The following is an 18728-nucleotide window of genomic DNA, read 5'->3' on the forward strand; positions in this document are numbered from 1 at the left end:
ATATACTAAACGGGTTGACATGTCAAACCCGTTTTCGGTTCGTATAGCATCTTTATTTATTCATATGGCCAGTGCTGCAAAATGTCCTGAGCATCACGAGATGTGCACCAACGAAAACAATGAACATATCCGAGGTTGCTTGATGCTCATTGCTGATACTCAATGAACGTGCGTCATGACATGCCGAACACGACATGGGAATGCTTGTGTCCAACGCCATACTCTGACTGATAAGTAGAGCTTAATGCCGGTGCAAGCATAATCATGATTTTTCTGGCTGTGGCAGTGCTTGCCTGTGACTGTTTCGGTCACCAACACTCATGACTGAAACCGAAGCTCAAATCAGCACACGTACACAACTGAGATGATCAGAGGTAAGACTCAAACAGTTGATGGATCAATCACATGCTTGGTTACATTTTGTTTAGCACCCAACTCTTGATCACTCAGTTAGTCACGACATTTTCTGTCTGTCATTTTCTGTCGACCAAGCAGGTGATGGTCGCAACAACTGTTTGAGTTTCACGTCTGATCATCACAGTAGAGTTCGTAACGCGGACAATATTTTTATTTTTGTTTTGACAATATTTTGTTTCAACGAACTGTGAACTGATCACAGTAAAAAAAAGTCATGACATTGTGAATGACCAAGCGTTGTTCGCAAAAATGTCACGAAGCATGCATTGATCACACTCTATACCACCTCTGATTATCACAATTTAGTAAGTGGCGCTGACATGGATTTTGTTTCTGTCAGATTTTTTTATGACATTGACAGTGACATTTTGCAGCACTGGTCACACCAATCTTTTTGAATATCACCTCTGATTATCAATATTGAGTACGTAACGCTAACATAGATTTTGTTTCGGTCAGAATTTTTTATGACATTGACAGTGACATTTGCAGCACTGCATATTGCACGAAACTCGGATGGCTGTTACTTGGCTCTTTAGAAATGCCTCCAAATTCAGACACCTCAATAATGTCTGTTCTGGAAATTCCGGATATTTACTGTAAAGTAAATGGTCTGCTAAAGTAAAGGACACCTATTAAAATATCATGATCACGTTTATTTAAAAATTGTTTATACCTAGATGCTAGATTGCCATTTACGGTTCTCAGTTGGTACAAAACTCGTTTTTAAAATGCTAAACACTACCTTTTTTATATAACTTTCCTATGATGCACAATGGGAGGAAAGTTTCGATAGGGCTGGTAAAATATGGCCATTATCAACCAGATTCAATCCGATCCGAATATAAAACAAGTTTGCTCGGTCTACCTTCTTTATCGTGGTAACACGTATATCAATTAGTTAAAATACATTTCAAATGCATATATCGCAAGGCAAACGATGGACGGAATTGTATTAAGACAATTGACGAACAATCGTGCATCTTAATTTCTGGCGAGCTTAGTTTACACGCGTCTTTGAATGATGATCCAAGAAAGAACAAAACTAGCTGCTGATTGTTGTCTTTGCTGCTGTAAAAATATACACTTATTTTACTTTTACGTGTATGTAAACTTACTTTCTTATAAAACAAACAATACTTTGTATCAGCGATTTCTAGAACAAATACACAGCGCTCAGTGGCTTTGTAAGTCGCCTTCCAGCACGGATTCACGGGTCGAATGTGGTAATAGTGATAAAGAAATAGGAAAATTTGTAATTGGCACATCTCTTCACGTTTTGCTTCTTTGCTGAACTTTCATTCTGTGTTAAATTTTGCTACGTTTGTCTATAGTACAATTAATCCAGTGTGTGTTTGCTAGTCTTCTAAACGTAAACCTCGCCATGCTTTGGCTTCCGTTTGCTTAGTGTCGATGCGGCTGAGGAAGAACTGTCCGCAGTGCTGGAAGGTGGTTGGCGGTTTTTTTCGTTACTCATCGTGACGCTCGTACTGATCTCACCGTTGTCACACGGTAGCTCGGTAATGATCGTGCCGCCAGTGGTGGTGGTAGTGCTGGTGGTGCTATTACTGCTGGTGTTTGTAACGGGCGTCACCGTAAACGAGAGCGGAATGGAGGTAAGCGAAATGGGCAACAGGGCGTCCGTTTTCGGCACTAGCACACCCGATGCTAGCGAAGTGCTTCTGATGCCAGTACTAGCGTCAGTTGTGTCGTGCGACCTTCCCGGTCCGGCCGTGATCGGAATAGTACCGGTCACTGTAGTACCGTTGGCGGAAACAGCCACTGCAGTAGTTGTTGCCGGAAGGACAATGACGGTGTTGCCTCCGAGTGGATTGGGTGACCCACCCAACGAGGATGAGTTGGTGAGTGTGAGCTCAAGGTTGGTGCCATCCTTCCCAAACGGGGACACTGCAAAGTAGGGACGAGAACGTGAAAACGTTTGCTCTAGAGTAAGGGTTGGTAGGCTATTAGTGATATTTCAAACGAAGGAAAAGAGTTGCGGCCAACAAATGCCGAATGATACCTACCGGAACTCTTGAGTGTTGATGGAAGGATTGATTTGGCCAGGGAAGCCGTTGCGGATTGGCCTGAGTGTAAAGTGTTGGTCGTCGAGCTGGAATCTAGCTCTTTGATCGGTGCTAATAAAAGCGTCCCGACCACTGGAACTTCGTTGTTGTTGAGCGTGGCCGTGGATGCCGGATAGATAGAGGGATTGTTTGCAAGCTTAAAGGAAAGTTAGCAGTCAATCATGTGTGTATTAGGATCGGGTTAAGCGGGTTTTTGTCATTTGCATCATTTACCTGAGTCGCCATTAGTGCAACACCGGATGCAATGTTGGCGGTACTTGTCGTTACTGTACCGAGTGGTGCGACACGGCTTTCCTTCGTCACGTCTGGTGTCGGTATTCGTGGGCGCGCTTTTTGCGGTACGTTCGATATGACTGATCCGTTGAGACTAAGCTTCGAATCTGGTAATGGAAATAGCCATAATGTTAACGTGCTCCAATAGATAAGGTACCAAAAAGAGAGGAATTTTGAAAGCTTACTTTGCTTAATAATTTGTCTCGCGTGTCGACCAGACTTCCGGTTCACGAACCGATCATACAAGCTGACCTTAGGGGCAGGAGCCCCTGTGACAATGGGTTGACCGAGGCCTGCTTCTGGGCTGGAGTAGACAGAATTGTGTCGATTGCGCGCAAAAAGACCACCGGACGAGTAAGCAGTTGACGAACTTCGTCCCGATCCCATGCGACTGACCTTTCCAAGCCATCCCTTTCGTCGTTCTGCCATCGGAGTGTCTACGCTTTCCTGCAGCATGAAAACAAATCAAGATAATTATGTTAAAAATTGCACCAGACGTGAGCGGTACGCATTTTTACTTACATAGTCAGCGTACATCTCGTCGTTCATCATGCGCTTCCCACCGACGGCACCGATGTTTGCGTAGACCGCATCCGCCTCCTTCACCTTGTAGTGTTCAGCCGATCCTTTCGGCTCCTCGCGCCGATAATGCTCAGATGCAACAGTGTACGGTAGGTCTTTCGGTACGACCTCCTCCCAGTACTGATCCTTCAGCAACTCCGGATGTTCGTCGTGCATCTCGTCTACAATCATGTACGATGCCTTAATGTGTCGATCGATGAGCCAATTCAATTCGATGTCATCGTCATCCTCGCCGAATGGATTGATCAGCACCTCGGCCACCTTCAACCATCCCACGTAGAACACAAACTGTAGCACCGTGAAGAGTGGAAAGAACACATCCAGCTCTTGGTACGTGCCGCTCGCCGCATCGTAGGTTGGGATCATCTGGCTACCCATGATGGCAGCGGTAAAGTACGAGTACAGCACAAGTGTCACAACCTGGGTGTAAACCAGCGGTACGCACACCGTGTCGTAACCGATCAAACCACCCAACCTACGCCGAATGTCGGAGAGCTCCATCAAGAGCGTCTGCACGATATGATCGGACGGGATCAGCTGATCCTTGCGCGCACGATTGATGATGTTTGTAGCCCATACCAGCGGCATCCAGTACTTCGACATGGGGCTTTTGGAGTCCATAATCTCGAAAATTTTGCGCTCACTTTCGAGCATCAAACCAGCATCGACCAGATGCTGCCAGCCGGGGAACCGACGCTTAACGCGGAGCGAAATCTTCTGCAGCGTTATCACATACGACAGGACCATGTAGCGCATAATGTTTCGTCGCATCAGCCGTCCCGTTTCATCCTGCAGGAGAAAGGAGCGGGTTAGTGAAACTTCTTTGAAATTGGGCCAGTTAATGCGATTTACTTACATTTCCTTGGATGGCGGCACTCACGAACAGAGCGAGTGTGTCCGGCCATGGCAGCATCCGATACTGTTCCCACCAACGCTTCACAACCAAGCTGACGTAGAATCCGAGCACGAACGAAAGTGGCACCGTTTCCCGCTGTTGGCCAAAGTAGGTTCGGATTCTTTCGAACACCCTGTAGCAGCAATCAAGAAGAAAGTGTTTGAAGAATTCGAACAACAACACAAACAAACGCAACGCATGCAAATCGATCATCTTACCTTTTACCATCTTCGCTGAGACCGTAACGATATGTGAAATTAAGTGTGTAATAGACTAGCAGATATGCTAACAGTTCCCGCCAAACGGCTTTATAAACACTGCCACGCCATCTGAAAATTGATGAAAAAAGGGTGTTTTAATAAATTCGATTTTAACGAATTCTTTCTAGATTTGAAACTATTACTGAACAAACCCAAACCCTAATACAACCTAAACAACTAAACTAAGCGCTAAGCTCGATTCACGGCTTGGAATATCCCAAAAAAGATTTACCCAGAAGATACACTTCACTGCCGGCCATTCTATTCCTACTTAAGATACGCGGCACACTATTAGCTACGAATAGTGGGGCGCATTGTTTAGTGATGACGTTCACCTGAACCAATGAATGTAGAACTCGCCGCTTGAAATTACCTTAGAACGTTTGCCCGACTAAAATAACAGTTGCTACGTGCACGGCAATAGAAGTGGATCAGTCCCAATGGCAAAGAAAACCTCACACAAACACACACACATTCGTCCACAGAAAAAAAACCCCAATGGACGATGGAATGTGCATACAGCTGAATTAGCACGAATCAGCAATTAAAAATAATCAACACCGTGTTACTGCTTCCTTTGGTACGAGGAAATAGTCAGCCAGAAGTGTTTGTGGAAGGATTATAAACCCCAAATCTTATACTGTTGCTGTTATACACCGCAAGTAATTTATACAACGTTAAAATTATATCCAACATTGCTTTTACCTTGTATATGGTAACAATATGGCATGAAAAAATAAAACACAGCAATAAGCAGTAAGAAGGTGCTAGTCAACTGAACCGTTTACCATTTACTGGTATAATATTATTTGACTTACAAAACTATGAAATGAGTGTACCTATATCCTGTTATTAATCAGCCAAGAAACTAATCTATCGATACGTCGATTTTGTAAACAGCTGGGGGTTAGCTTTCCTCTTTTCCAATAAACTTGAATGAAGCGCTCTTGGCGGTTGCCCCAGTAACGACACAGCAACATCGGGGTTACTATTGGGGACGCGTGTTTTTTGTTGTGCTTTTGTGCGGAAGTTTTGTGTGCGATCAAAGAGCAATGCACACCGCAAAGCTTCGAGGACGTTTGAAGGAGACAATTAATTGCCTGCATATAAAGCATTTTCCGACCCGAGCCTTTTCAAGACAATTTAAGTCAGTGTAATTCGAAAACCAGCCGGTTCGGCTCCTAGGTAGATTGTTTAGGGTTTTTTTTTCTCTCAGGGTTATAGGTAGAAGCTTATGTCCCTTTACCTGTTGGCTTCAAGAGAAAAGATCTAATCAGGAATGGCGACGTGCTATCGCTGCACGAAGTGATATTTACTTTTTACAACCATTTTTGATGAAATGTTTGTTAATTGCATATTTTGGGTTTATTTATTTCTTATCTTTCACCGTACAACCGTAGTCGTTCTTAGGTTATTAGCCTAACATGAGAGGTTTGGGATATTTGTGACTGATGGTGTACCTATATAAGCAAGATGGTTACAGCCAGCCTGTATGGAAGGGTTCTCTGTCCATATTATTATTAGCTCGTCCACTTGACGACTTGGCATGACGACTGTGCCATGAGAACGACTCGATTGGATGCTTAATCCCTTTGGATGGCATTGTTGAATGTGTGCAATGAGTGTCAGTATTTAATAAAAAAAATCAACAAACAATCTTGTATAAACTAGAATTCATTTTTATCGTTTTTTTACGAACACAAAGGAAACGTAAAAAGTCAATTTAAATATTGTAAACAACAATTGTCGTGCATACTTGAACCAACCCCATCTGCAAGATTCCCCGATTGGCTCTAGTGAAGACTACACTGAAGCGGTCGTTCAGTCGTTCAGTGCACAACCGGTTGTTGATACCGTCGACGACACCGCATGTGAACGTACGTAATTATCACCTGATCTTTCATGGGCGACAAAAGCTGCCAAGGAAGATCGTGTGTGTGTGTTACCGGCGGGTAGCTAGTTGCAGCGCGGGTTCGTCGCTTGCTGTGCACATCACATATGTGCATTTATGTTTGAACGCTCTTGGGTATGACCTTGAAGACTGGCTACCGGTGATGGGCAGGTTGGTTAGCCTGTCAGTCAAGCGCCAAAAGCTTTGGAGAGTTCGTCAATAGCCGTCAAGGATAGCGATGGTAGAGTTAAAGGAAACAGGTCCCGTCTTAACTGGTTCGAGCGCTCGAGAACCGGGTCGGCTGTTCCGGAATACTTCCGGCAAACCATGAACGATGGTCAACACATTGTTGAACCAAGTAGCAGCACTGAATAGCATTCTCCATCAGCAACGAAACATTAGGGCATTGGGGCATGATCAGCTAATCGATCCATTAATCGATTTCGAACCACATAAACACCCCACCCGAGCAATAAATCATGTGTTGCACTTTGATTATTCCGCCCCTCTAACCTTGACAGGGGCTGTACATTATCAAAACGAAGTGTGATACAAGGGGAAGTTTGCATTAAAAAAAATTAAATTAATAAAACGTGAGCGTGCTAGAGGCGTTAATATCGGATAAAGTACCATTGCGCCAATAAGGTTGTGATCTTTGCCTGTACAGTGGGATGATTTGCATGACTCAAAACCGTTTACCGGTGCAATTGTGTTTGACATTTGGTTGAAGATGCATGTGGCAAGATGTAAATGCATAAATAAAACTTGTATGAGAAACGATCGAATTGAATAAATATACATAGAGAGAATACGTAGGACCGTTGTGTGAAGAAGATTACAAAGATTTTTTTTGGAACAATGAGTTTAATTCGAATCTTTTCTAATTTTGAATTCATTTTATAATACTGCAGAAGCAAACAAAGGCCAATGAAAACTCACTAAATAACCTTGTTATTTATTATATTATTGAGCACACAGCCATCCGTGTCGATCTTAGCCAACCTTTTGACTTCGATTGTACCGCGAATGTCAGGGACATACATTGTGAGAGATTGTAGATTTGAACACATTTGTTGAAAAACGTAAGAGTGAGAGTATGGGCTGACTGTTCAGCAATGCAACAAATGAAAGCATTGAAATTGTTGCTTTTCAAGTTTAAGCATACCAACATTATCATACATCATAAAATATACATAAATATTCCTTGTTCAAGCACAGTTTGTATACGGCGATCATGGTCAAAACTATTGCTCCCCCGATCGTGCAACAATGGATATTCAGGATGGCTTTTACGAACACTCACTTAGGCACGTACCATGCGCTAAGATTTTCGTTATTTGCCAGATGTTAATCCGTGCATGCCAGTCCGTATTTCTGTGCGTAACCGTTTAATTAATATTTAAATATCGTCCTGTTATTTACTGCTGACTGTCATGGAATCTTTACCCTAATACGTGAGTAGCCGGACCGAACGGGTGCGGGAGAGGGGAACTCATCACCAATCAGCATGTTACATCTAACTACTGCAATACTTACTTCCATAGAATTCGCCAAAATACGCCAAAGTTGCTACCGTTCGGTACCTCCGCTGAATACGAAACAGTCATGTTTGCTTACGGCACGCGTCCACTGTACTCGGGCAGGAGCAGCTTAGAGTTTAGTTATTATTTCATTCGGAAGGACTCGTGACTGTGGGGCCTCCGTGTATGACTAGCGACGATAATGCGACACGATCACGATCAGCTTCGATGGCACATTCACAAACACACTGCGCAGGGGTATGTAATATCGTGTGTATTTTACACTGTTCACGCACCTTTCGAATTTTGAGCTTAAGAAGAAGATGGTGGGCACATGTTACTTGTCACATGCACGTCACGATCGAAGGATTACGCACCGGTGTGTTGCGATGCGATCATGCTTAAAACGGCACGCGTTGCGAAGCGCATGTCGTCTCGGCGACAAAACAATCGGAATAGATTTTACTGAACACTTGCACCAAATGATCACTGCGCCAACACCGAATATTTGCCTCTAAACGGTACCAGCCAATCTGAATCTGTGGCTGGAGAGGGAAGAAATAAACTTTCGTTTTTTTTACTCTTTTCTCGCACGGCCGACGGTTGGGTAGAGCGTAATTTGGGACTTTGTTTCACTTTCTGCGATCGTTTTCCTTGTGCACTGTACACTTTGGCACTTTGAGCAATGAGTTGATTTTGCTGTGTACACTTATTTCTCTCCCTCATCCGGCTGGATGTTGTATAATTTTTGCATTGGAGGTTTCGGTTTTTGTGTACGCAACGCAACGTATGGGTGTTAAGAAAGGTTAACTACACGAAGCCGTACACCGTACATGGGCATAGGGGGAGAAAAGAGAAATACACAAAAAGGCATTTAATAAGATTGTGAGATTTTTGCGTCCATTACCCCCCATCCTCCCATTTTTTTTAATATGCCGACAAGTATGAAGCTGCAGTATGACACAGCGATGTGACGGAACAAGCAAACCCCAAAGTATCACTAGACAGAGGAAGGAACGTCATCGAGATCAGCCACTTCCTTAATCGGTAAGCACCACCGGCGCTTCGTGTAGAGTTAATAAGTGTGGGAAGCTGTTGGAGTAGATTTGCTGACCGTTGGACTTTTGTATATCCTGTTAGGGGTGTGGTTAACGGACAGGGCGACAGATTGTCTGAGGGGTTCTATTGATTTGTCTACGTGGCGTGGGCAGTAGCGGTGAGTGGTGATACATGAGCGTAGTCAGCAGCAGGCTTGGTAATAAAAAGAGTAACACTTGAAGAATTTTGTAACTCGTATAAGAAAAGGTGTTATATACGGAAAGCTTTTCTCGAGTGTAGTGGAATTGGAGCGGTCGTTGCTTGAATGAGCTAGACAAGGCAATACTACAGATCAGTGTTGTACCACGATATCACACTTTAAATCGTTCGTGATAATCAAACCTCAAATTATGTTTATGTGCGTTTGCAATTAAGAAATGGAAAAATCTCTTGGTAAGATCTACTTAGGTGAGTTAATGAAATGAGAAGAGAGTAGAGACCGTGTGGTAAAAATACTTGTAATTAATTATCAATCTTCACATTTCATTTCAGCAAGAAGCCCTGTCATTTAGAGGATTGCTGGTTGCTACAAAGACGGTCGAAGATCAAAAACATAATTGTGTGACATTTTATTCATTCTTTTACAGTGTCCCCTTCAATCCAGACATCGAATTTCAAGTTAAGAACGTAAGAAGGTGTATCATATGGGGGTATGTATCAAATCCTTACTCTCATTGAAATTGTTTTACGTTGTTCTTCACATTCACAATGTGCGTTAATCCATCCACGATTTAATACAATCCATTCGAATGCCACTAATTGAATGCGCAGAATGCATTACAGCACTTCCTTTGGGTGCTGCTGTTTGCACACTTTTCCAACATTATTTTCCAGTGTCCCCTTCAATCCAGACATCGAATTTCAAGTTAAGCACGTAAGAAGGTGTATCATATGGGGGTATGTATCAAATCCTTACTTTCATTGAAATTGTTTTACGTTGTTCTTCACATTCACAATGTGCGTTAATCCATCCACGATTTAATACAATCCATTCGAATGCCACTAATTGAATGCGCGGAATGCATTACAGCACTTCCTTTGGGTGCTGCTGTTTGCACACTTTTAGTCACCGGTCATTTCACGACTGGTGTATTGTAGGTGATTTGTCGAGATTAGGCGAGAAACAAAGCACTATTGCAATATCACTTAACAAGCTTTATAGCTATAGCTTCATAGCATTGGGTCATTAATAACCCGTGTCGCAATTATACAACCCCCTCCCCCGTTTCCTTTCCCTCGTTTACGTCTTAACGCCAGCAGCAGCACCGACAGTGTGTGATGGTGGTTACACGATCGGACGCCTCTCAGACAGACGCTGTCTGAGTAATTAGCTGTGATAAAAATCTTACCAAATATTCCAAACCGTCCCGGTACGTTCTAGCAACTGTGTCGAATAGATGGTTCGGGATGCTCGGACAAAGTTTCTCTAAGCTTCCCGAAAACGAATCGTGTGCCACGTTCCAACCACACCAGAACAGGTTCTCGGCGTCACAGAATCGATTGAGTCTTGGGTTTGGTTGATTTGGTGTCTAGGGGGTGCAGAATTTCACACACCACCAGCACCACCACCTGTGTAAAAACCCCTTTCCGAACGATATCAGTCGAATGGAAATGGCCGACCAATAACCGGTTAATTAACAAACAAATAATCCCATTCGTCCGTCTGTTGGGTTTGCGTAGTCGCGAGTGTGTGTGTGCTGTGTTACGTTCCCTGCTGATGTTGATGCCCAGAACCACCTGTCCTACTGAGGTACGGGTGAATGTCAAATCATTTCGAAAGGGAAGCAAAACAACAGACTCGATCGTTACGAAGTTTCGATCGTCATTGATTGTTGGGAAAGAAGTAAAAAAAATCTAATCTCACGTTTAGCAGTTGAGGAGTGAAGCAGGGAATGGGGGGAAAGGCCCTACCAATGTATGGGTGCAATCAATCATACAATGCATTGGTATTGGGCTGGTACTGAATGGTGGAACGAGAATTAAAATGGGCCATTGTATCGCCGCTAGTTGGGTACGTTTTCAAACGTCAAACGAGCTCATCGCTGACACGAGGATAGGATCTAGGCAGAGCACGATCAATGATGGAATTAATCAGCAGGTAGATCCATTCCGTTCGGTTGGCCAGCAGCGGTATTGGTAGATGCAAACAACGGCCGCTGGTTGGTGTGTTGCGTGCAAACAATTGGTATGTGTGGTCTTGGTTTAAAAGTTGGCACGCGAAAAAACAAAACCCCACATCCGGGGGCTGGTTGTTTTTTTTGTTCCCCCATTTTGCTGATGCTGATGAATTGAAAGCGTTCTTGGGAGGGGAGTTTGGGTCAGGTCTGTGTGTGAATGAGGTCTCGGTCTCAGAACATCTGGGCACAATGTAACCGGCCGCTTCTCGTCTTCACCCTGACCAGATGTAGAACAATCGCAACGGAGTTAGTGTTGATAATGATAGTTCATTCGTTAGCATTTTTAACCTATGAGTTTGAACAAAATGAGCTTTGAATTACCTTACATGTAACATTAGAAGATAATTTTCACATTATTTCACTCTATTTTCAATAAAAAAATAACTTATATAGTTCAATAGTGCAATGCAACTGATGGCCTCACCAACAAATCGCATTGCCTGTGAAGATCAGCATACGTACTCTGTAACAAGTTCTTGCAAGAGACATTCTGTAGTAATAAGCGTATACAGTAGGTGACCGCTAACTCGATGTGTTTTACTGGAGTGTTTTTTGATTGGAAGTTCGCTAACTGGAGTGATTCTCAGTTAAAAGCCACATAAATGTTAAAACATGAAATATCCGGATTCTTACGAAAAGAAATTTATCCTCTCAGCTAGCGGTTACTGTATAAGAAATCATTAATCTCCCTATATAAGATTATCAGTAGTATCTCTCGAACGAACAGTTTCATAACTGGAAGGAGCGTATCACAGGAAGTTATAATGCAAGATGGCAGATAATGTTGCGTTTCAGGTTATTATATAAATAAGGATAAGATTCCATGCTCCAAGAAATTGCTTTATTGCTTTAAGCATTAAGTTAAGCAAAAACGATGTTTGTGCTTATGTTTTGCGAAACATTTTCCACGCATTAAATCATGACGTTATTTTCCATGAAATAAAGTTAAATTGTATTCCACACAAATACTTTCTATTCCATTGCAAACAATTTTAAATGCGTACAGATATATCCGTTTTAAAAATGTTTACAGTGTTTACCAATCACATAAATATATTGATCCATGTTCAGACAGTGAAGGGAGATTCGTTCTCAGGTTTGTCGATTGACAAAGTTCGATACACCATCGAATGTTCCATTCAGCGTCATTGGAGCAAGACATTGAAGCTACCAGCTAACAGCACACATCAGTCAGCGAACGTCATCGCATATGCGTTGAACGATCGCACCGAAACCGGAAGAGCCCACATTACTGCGTAACGCTTTAACAACAAAAAAACATTTGCGCAATAAAACAAACTACAGGCGGTCCCCGAGATACACGGTTAATGGGGACCGAAAACGGCCGCAAAATACCGCGTATCTCGAATTTCCGCGTAAGTCGAATCTCGTGATTTCCAGCTAAAATATCACTGATTTTCGTGTAATTTCGCAAGTAGGGGGTGGTTTTAGTTACTTTATGAATTATTTGATATGATTCTGACAGATTATAACAGTTTCAAAGCTTTTGGAATAGTTTTTAACATTCGAACGAAACCGAAATTATTTGGCAATTTACAATTGATGTGTCAAATCAGTACAATTTGCTCAAAGAACTGTCAAATTTAGAAAACCGCGTATCTCCGAATCCGCGTATAAGAGGTACCGTGTATCTCGGGGACCGCCTGTATTTGTATATCGCGTACATTCATCCAAGCGTTGCAGACCTGCAGACAGAGTACGTTGGATGCTGGTAGTGCATCGTGTATGTCACTGAACCTATGACGCTTAATTTCCATTATTTCTCTGTACCGCACAGAGCAGAGCCGGTTATGCCGGTTAGTTTTATGGCATCGAAAACTTTCTCGAAAATACACTCGGATAATCGGTGACAAGAAGCATTGTGATGGTACATGATGGTAGAACATGAGTTGCGGGAGTGTGTGTTCACCGATAAGAAAGATCATTCTAGACGGTTCGATGAGAATTGGTAGATAGTTTGAAATGGTTTTTCTTTAAGACACACAATTAAACCACGTTTCAAAGTTTTTCAGCATTATTTGGGGAGAATTGGGAATCGTTGGATGAATCATAACCATTCACCTTGGAAGATCACCAAATGAAGCGCGTCACTTAACACCTTACACCGTGTCGTCGGTGTTGGTAACAGCATTTTGCAATGGAAGATATTTTCGAACTCAATCGTACACGATCGTGACCTGCATTTGGTGTTATTTTCGTTTCACTCGTAGTTCGGTTAGTGGTGCAAAACCATCTTGCGTATGAATAATGGAACTACTATTTGACGTTACTATTGATATAACCCAAACGGCAAGCTGTTCAGACAGTCTGCGACCATGGAGTTGTTTGCGGTTTCGTACCACTGCTCTGCAATGGCACTAACCACTCCTCGTGCGCGCTGAGTAAAGGCGCCGTAGGTAATCTAAATCATCATGATGGATGGGTTCAAGTGATATAAGAAAGAATCACATTGTTTGGCTTCGCACATTGGTGTGTACCTTTACCTACTTTCAACTGGTGCTCATGCGCTCTTATATGACATGTTCCTGTATGTCTAAGAAGTGGGAGGCTTGTGTTGCCTGAAACATTTGCATGTTGTTTATTTAAACAAAGCATCTTTTGGAGTGTAAAATTAAAATGTTAAATAAGATGCCGACATTAAGCATATATTTTCATATATTTTGCTACTATACGCGTAGTGCTTGTTTCGGTCGTATGGTTTTGTGTTCCCTGACCCTTCCACTAACTGGTGCTAAGTGGGGATATTATGCGAGCTGATTAAGGATCAAGTTCAAGCCAACGTGTTGTGAACGCTGCCTGTTGCCAGACTCGTGTCAACAACAGCAACATACAACCAATGCTAGCAACAACGACCAAATGAAGCGCCTAGTCAGGTGTATATTTGGTTTCGAAAATTACCCCTTCCCGAACCGGTTGGCAACCTTCCGAATGTGGCAACCAATTTAGAGTGGAGCGCATTCCACGGCGCTGCGCACCGCCACCTTGAAACAGTTCACTAACATCGCATGCACGGCAGCATCATCTCGACGCACGAGGTCACGCTGTGCCGAGAATGGCCTTCCGAGGTCGCAGATGGGAAAGAAAAAAGCCCTCCCCAGAGGTTCGCTCATTCTACTTCGGACCGGGTTTCCAACACGCACAATGCGCCGAACAGCGTGGCAGGTCGTATGCGCATTTGTGTCTTCTACGCGAGATTTCAAGCGGCTGCGTTAGAGTGTGTGTTAGAGCAAAAGTTGGGAGGAGTAATAGCAACAAATCGCCCGAAGGAATATGTGAAGTGATTTGAAAATTCCAACCTCACGGAACGTAACACACGGCCAGTCAATCCATTCGTTCTTCATTAGGCAACGCTTGATTGAGCGCTGTTGTGTGGCTCAGCCGTAGTGATTTTTATTACATACATACACTTCTGGGTAACTTTTGTCGGGAAACGGGGCTTCACATGACGGATCGCAACGGTGTTGACCTTTGTTGGAAGTATCAAAAGTTGTTTTTTTTTCCCTCATGCTAATGTAAAGATTTATAGGCAATCCATTACGTCAATACGCAAACAAGCTGAATTTTGCCCCTAAAAGTGGAAGCGAAAAAACAAACCATGAACGTTCCAGACGCACGTTCTTTAGGGTGAACGGCCACCAATCAATCCTGTTTGCCTCTACGCCTTTTAATAGAACGCATATGGCAGGCGTCAAAATATTACCATAATATTTGCATAGGACGATTGTAATACAGCATCATAACGGCTAGGAATAAATTAGGGATCAATGTTAAAAGGATCATAACCGTGGGTCGTCTAGATCAGTATTCGCCTAAAGATCGGCTGTATAACACACGTTTTGCGTAAAGATGCCGAAAAAAGTTTATTTACATGCTTGTCTGTTGTGGTTTTTTTTTGTCAAAACACTTTCCAAACTGTGGTGTCTACGAGCCAACAGAAATCATGGATCAGGTGAAAGGAGTTCCGGTTCCAGTAGCTTCCTTCTTGATCGAACGATCGCTAATTTTGGGCTAGCCGGTTTGCTAGCACGCTACTTTGCTGAACGAATCTCCTTTAGACATCACATCAACCGCGCAGACCCGTTATTAGACATACGTCCAAAAACACTGACCACCTAATTTCATGACTGCCAAGGTGGTACACCGGATCAGTCGTGTTACGATTTTCAATAAACAAACGCCTGGTTCTTCATTACTAAAAGCCTGGGGAGGTGTTGTAGTTGCGGTGAGTCGAACGGAAAAAGTCGCACTTCTTATGTAAGTACGATGGACAGGGGTGTGGGAAGAGGAGATTAGTAGGCTGTGCTCGTGGTAAAAATGAACGATTCGCCAACATCACCATTGCCAGATGGATGATGATGGTGATGATGATGTTGGGCTTCCCCCCAAGTGGAGGGCTTCCCGCTTGAGGTAGCATTGCGCTCTTTCATCGTTGCGAGCGCTTCTTGCAGCGTTGATTTGCTTTCGATTTCGTGCTCACGCGGCCGCCACCGCCGTCTTGATTACACCAAAATTGCAATGTTCGCGGGGTGCAGATTGCGTATGTGGTTGTGTGTGTGTGTCTGAAAGTGTATCGTAGTATGCGTTCTCCAGGGTCGTTTGTTTGTTTGTTTGTTTGTTTTAATGATGACGACGAACCAACCAAGTCGGAACCACAAAAAGGGGAGCATGGCGGAGACCTTAGCAAAATCCTCGTGCGTCTGCCCGTTGGGTTTCACTTTTTTGTGATAGTAACTTAAAGCTGGCATGAGGCTTGGCCTTCTGTTGTCGGAATTGAATGTAATTTGACAACGGATCTCCGATCATCGAGGAAGCAAGCGTGCTGTGTCCTAATACCCATCCTAACGAGTCTTTGGAATTTCGCAACCGATTGTTGTTGTTGTTTTTTTTTTTCATTTTTTGATGAAACTTGTTTGCCGTTCGGATGGATTTGGTTTTCGCAAAAACAGGTTATGCGTTTTTTGCGACTAATTTATGAATCGCATACTGATAATACCCAAGATGGTGAATTCATTAAGTTGTATGCAAATTCAAACATCCGTAACATCTTCGCCAAAGTAGGAGGTGAAAAATGTGGTCCAGCGGTCGGGGGTCAAGCGTTACGATCAGCAGTGGCAACTGAAAGTTTATGGCATTTTTGTTCAGGCCACGGGCATGGAATGACAATTGCAAGTTGCTCGTATGCATCGCATAAACATTGCATGCGAAGCAAACTCGCACCCACACATGCAAAGGGGTGGAAACCGACCGGCAGAGAAGGGGGGTTGGAGGGGGGGGGGGAGGGGGAAGTGGCATGCACGTGCCCATTTGCAAATCCGATCCGATTGTGAAAACATTGTCCGCGTTGCATTTGGTGTACGGTGTGTGCCCATTAGTACGGCGGTGTGGCTGAATCGAATTTTCGGGTTGATCGTACTTGGTGAAAGTGCTAAAGAAAGTTAATGGCAAGCTAATCAATGGGCCCACACAAATATTGTGACGGAAGGATAAGCGAATTTCAAATCGAACAAAGGTCGATCGATCTTTTGTTTATTATTAGTTGTAAAAAGGTATGAACGGAACATATTTGGGTACACATACTTTTGTACACTCGAACAATATGGTTATAAAACGTGTTACTTTGTTGTTTCATTGGCTACACTGAGGCGATTGGGACGGATCGTGTCCTACATTGTGGTCGACCGGTGCGCGGTTGTTCAATTGTGAAACAATCCTACTGTTATTATGCCATTGGCTAGTTTTCATTGCACAATCCACTGCTACGAGGTCAAATGATGGGCTACATCACTTCATGAGGCAGTATACGAGGTACATATGCTAGCCGTGTCACTGCTTTAAAATTGATTCCAAATTAGCACTGTCTCCTGCGGCGATCGTGTACCGACATTTCGCGAAGTTGTGCCCAATCTCTTGAATGATCTCACTTGAATCTTTCGATCGCATTGCTCGATAGACTACTTATCACGAACCAGAACACTCTACATAGATGGAACGTTAACACACATACACACAAATACTAACGTACAAATGCACACGCAAACTGAGACACAGCACACTGTATACAGATTCACGCGTAAAGGGACAGTTTAAATGACCGGAATACCGTCACGCGCTCAACCTGCTCGTGTTGTTTTTCTTTTAACATCGCAGTCACTGCAGCGGACCCGGAGCCAGCCGGAAATGGCACTGGTCATAGAACCAAAGAGGTGGCGATTAAACTGCACCACTACCACCGTTTGGGGCTGTGCCCTACAGCGATTGGAAATTGTACCCGGTCGCGAAAGATTTCACTGAAACGAAGCACGACAGCGAGATTGCACACGTCTACAACGATATTTGGGGCGGTGGAGAACTTTGGATAAAACTGTCACCCGCTGAACGTACGCGGTTCTGGTGCGTGCGAGGTGTTGGAGGGGAAAAGAGGTACAATATCGACACAGTAAACTCGACCGAGCAGGAAAAGCTTGAACTAGTTTAACAGGATAATTTCACAACACAAACACGCACACATTTTGGGCACACGCGCAAGGCGTTCGATGCGTTGAATATCATCGATTACACAGATCAGGCATGGCACAAACACGATCGGTGCGATCGGTTTATTGTAATTAATAAACGTTTAACCAACCTATCACAGTGCTGACAATGGCAGCAGGCGGTGACGCCGTCGCGTAATGTGTCTGGTGAGCAAGCAACCGCATAGACTTGAACGCACGAACAGCTTGTACGCAGGTGTTGCAGCCTTCGCTCGCGCAACTAATTTTCGACTGGCACGGTCGGCGTTCATCTCTTTGTGTGCTAGCTGGCCGATCGCGGGCATGTTTGCTTGTGTTGGTGATTTTTCCACGCACTATGGGCAAACGATCATCGATTGTCAAAGTTTTAAATAAAAATAATGATTTCGTTATATTGGTGAACGTGAAGCAAATCTGTGCATTGTGAAATTGGAAATCTAGTGTTATCTCTTTGTTTCTGATTTAATTTTAAATGGAGACTTTAAGCCCACTGGCTTCATTCGTCTCTGCACAGGGGAAACTGATATCGTAGGTAAAACTAAATGAAATTAGTTCTGTTGCAATCTTAAGACAAATTTAAAAGCGAAGAAAATCTACAGTAAACTTGCTTGAGTTAATTTTTTTTACTAAAATAAAACTCAAAACTTACTAAAGTTTGTGCTGAGGGTTAAGGAGAAAAATGCACTGTTTCAATTACTCCAAACAATTAAAACAATGAAATATTTAGTTGAGACATAATCATACAATAATTTATTTGATCAAATATATCTATCTATATAATCTGGTCCCGAGTTAAGCGATACAGGAGTTATGCAAATTTTAAACGTACATATGTTCAATGCAAAATGAATTCCTGGCTTGGTCTAAATGGCTTCTTTTAAATTTTGAGATCGTTAAAAAATAGAATTAACAGATTTTTCTACCCGTATTGTATTGAATAAGTAATTAAGTACTAAGTTTAATAAAACATTTCTATTTATCTACTATATTTTGGC

General features: G+C 43.1%; 2 protein-coding genes across 6 annotated transcripts in view; one reads left to right on the forward strand and one right to left on the reverse strand.

The window, feature by feature from the left end:
- The window catches only part of LOC120950176 (FH1/FH2 domain-containing protein 3), a 181529-nt gene that overhangs the window by 27401 nt on the left and 135400 nt on the right, over nucleotides 1-18728 (forward strand). The window lies entirely within an intron of this gene.
- LOC120949957 (bestrophin-2) lies at nucleotides 1053-17998 on the reverse strand. 5 transcript variants are annotated; one of them, XM_040367623.2, is made up of 9 exons: nucleotides 17847-17998; nucleotides 7942-8236; nucleotides 4473-4583; nucleotides 4216-4387; nucleotides 3300-4148; nucleotides 2963-3224; nucleotides 2718-2884; nucleotides 2445-2640; nucleotides 1053-2361 (listed from the first exon to the last, which is right to left on the reverse strand). In XM_040367623.2, exons 2-9 carry the CDS (start codon nucleotides 8010-8012, stop codon nucleotides 1784-1786), a joined length of 2406 nt encoding a protein of 801 aa, XP_040223557.2. In that variant the 5' UTR covers nucleotides 8013-8236; nucleotides 17847-17998; the 3' UTR covers nucleotides 1053-1783. The 5 variants fall into 5 exon arrangements, with proteins under 5 accessions (XP_040223557.2, XP_040223553.2, XP_040223554.2 ...); XM_040367619.2 differs by having other exon boundaries at nucleotides 7942-8470; XM_040367620.2 differs by having other exon boundaries at nucleotides 7942-8735.

This window comes from Anopheles coluzzii, chromosome 2 (genome assembly GCF_943734685.1).
Source record: "Anopheles coluzzii chromosome 2, AcolN3, whole genome shotgun sequence".
Classification (NCBI taxonomy): domain Eukaryota; kingdom Metazoa; phylum Arthropoda; class Insecta; order Diptera; family Culicidae; genus Anopheles; species Anopheles coluzzii.

Coding starts and splice junctions, on each gene's coding strand:
- LOC120949957 (XM_040367623.2), bottom strand. CDS start 8,012: ATGACTGTTTCGTATTCAGCGGAGGTACCGAACGGTAGCAACTTTGGC. Junction 4,149..4,215: donor GTGCCGCCATCCAAGGAAAT/GTAAGTAAATCG, acceptor TTTCTCCTGCAG/GATGAAACGGGACGGCTGAT. Junction 3,225..3,299: donor ACGAGATGTACGCTGACTAT/GTAAGTAAAAAT, acceptor TTCATGCTGCAG/GAAAGCGTAGACACTCCGAT.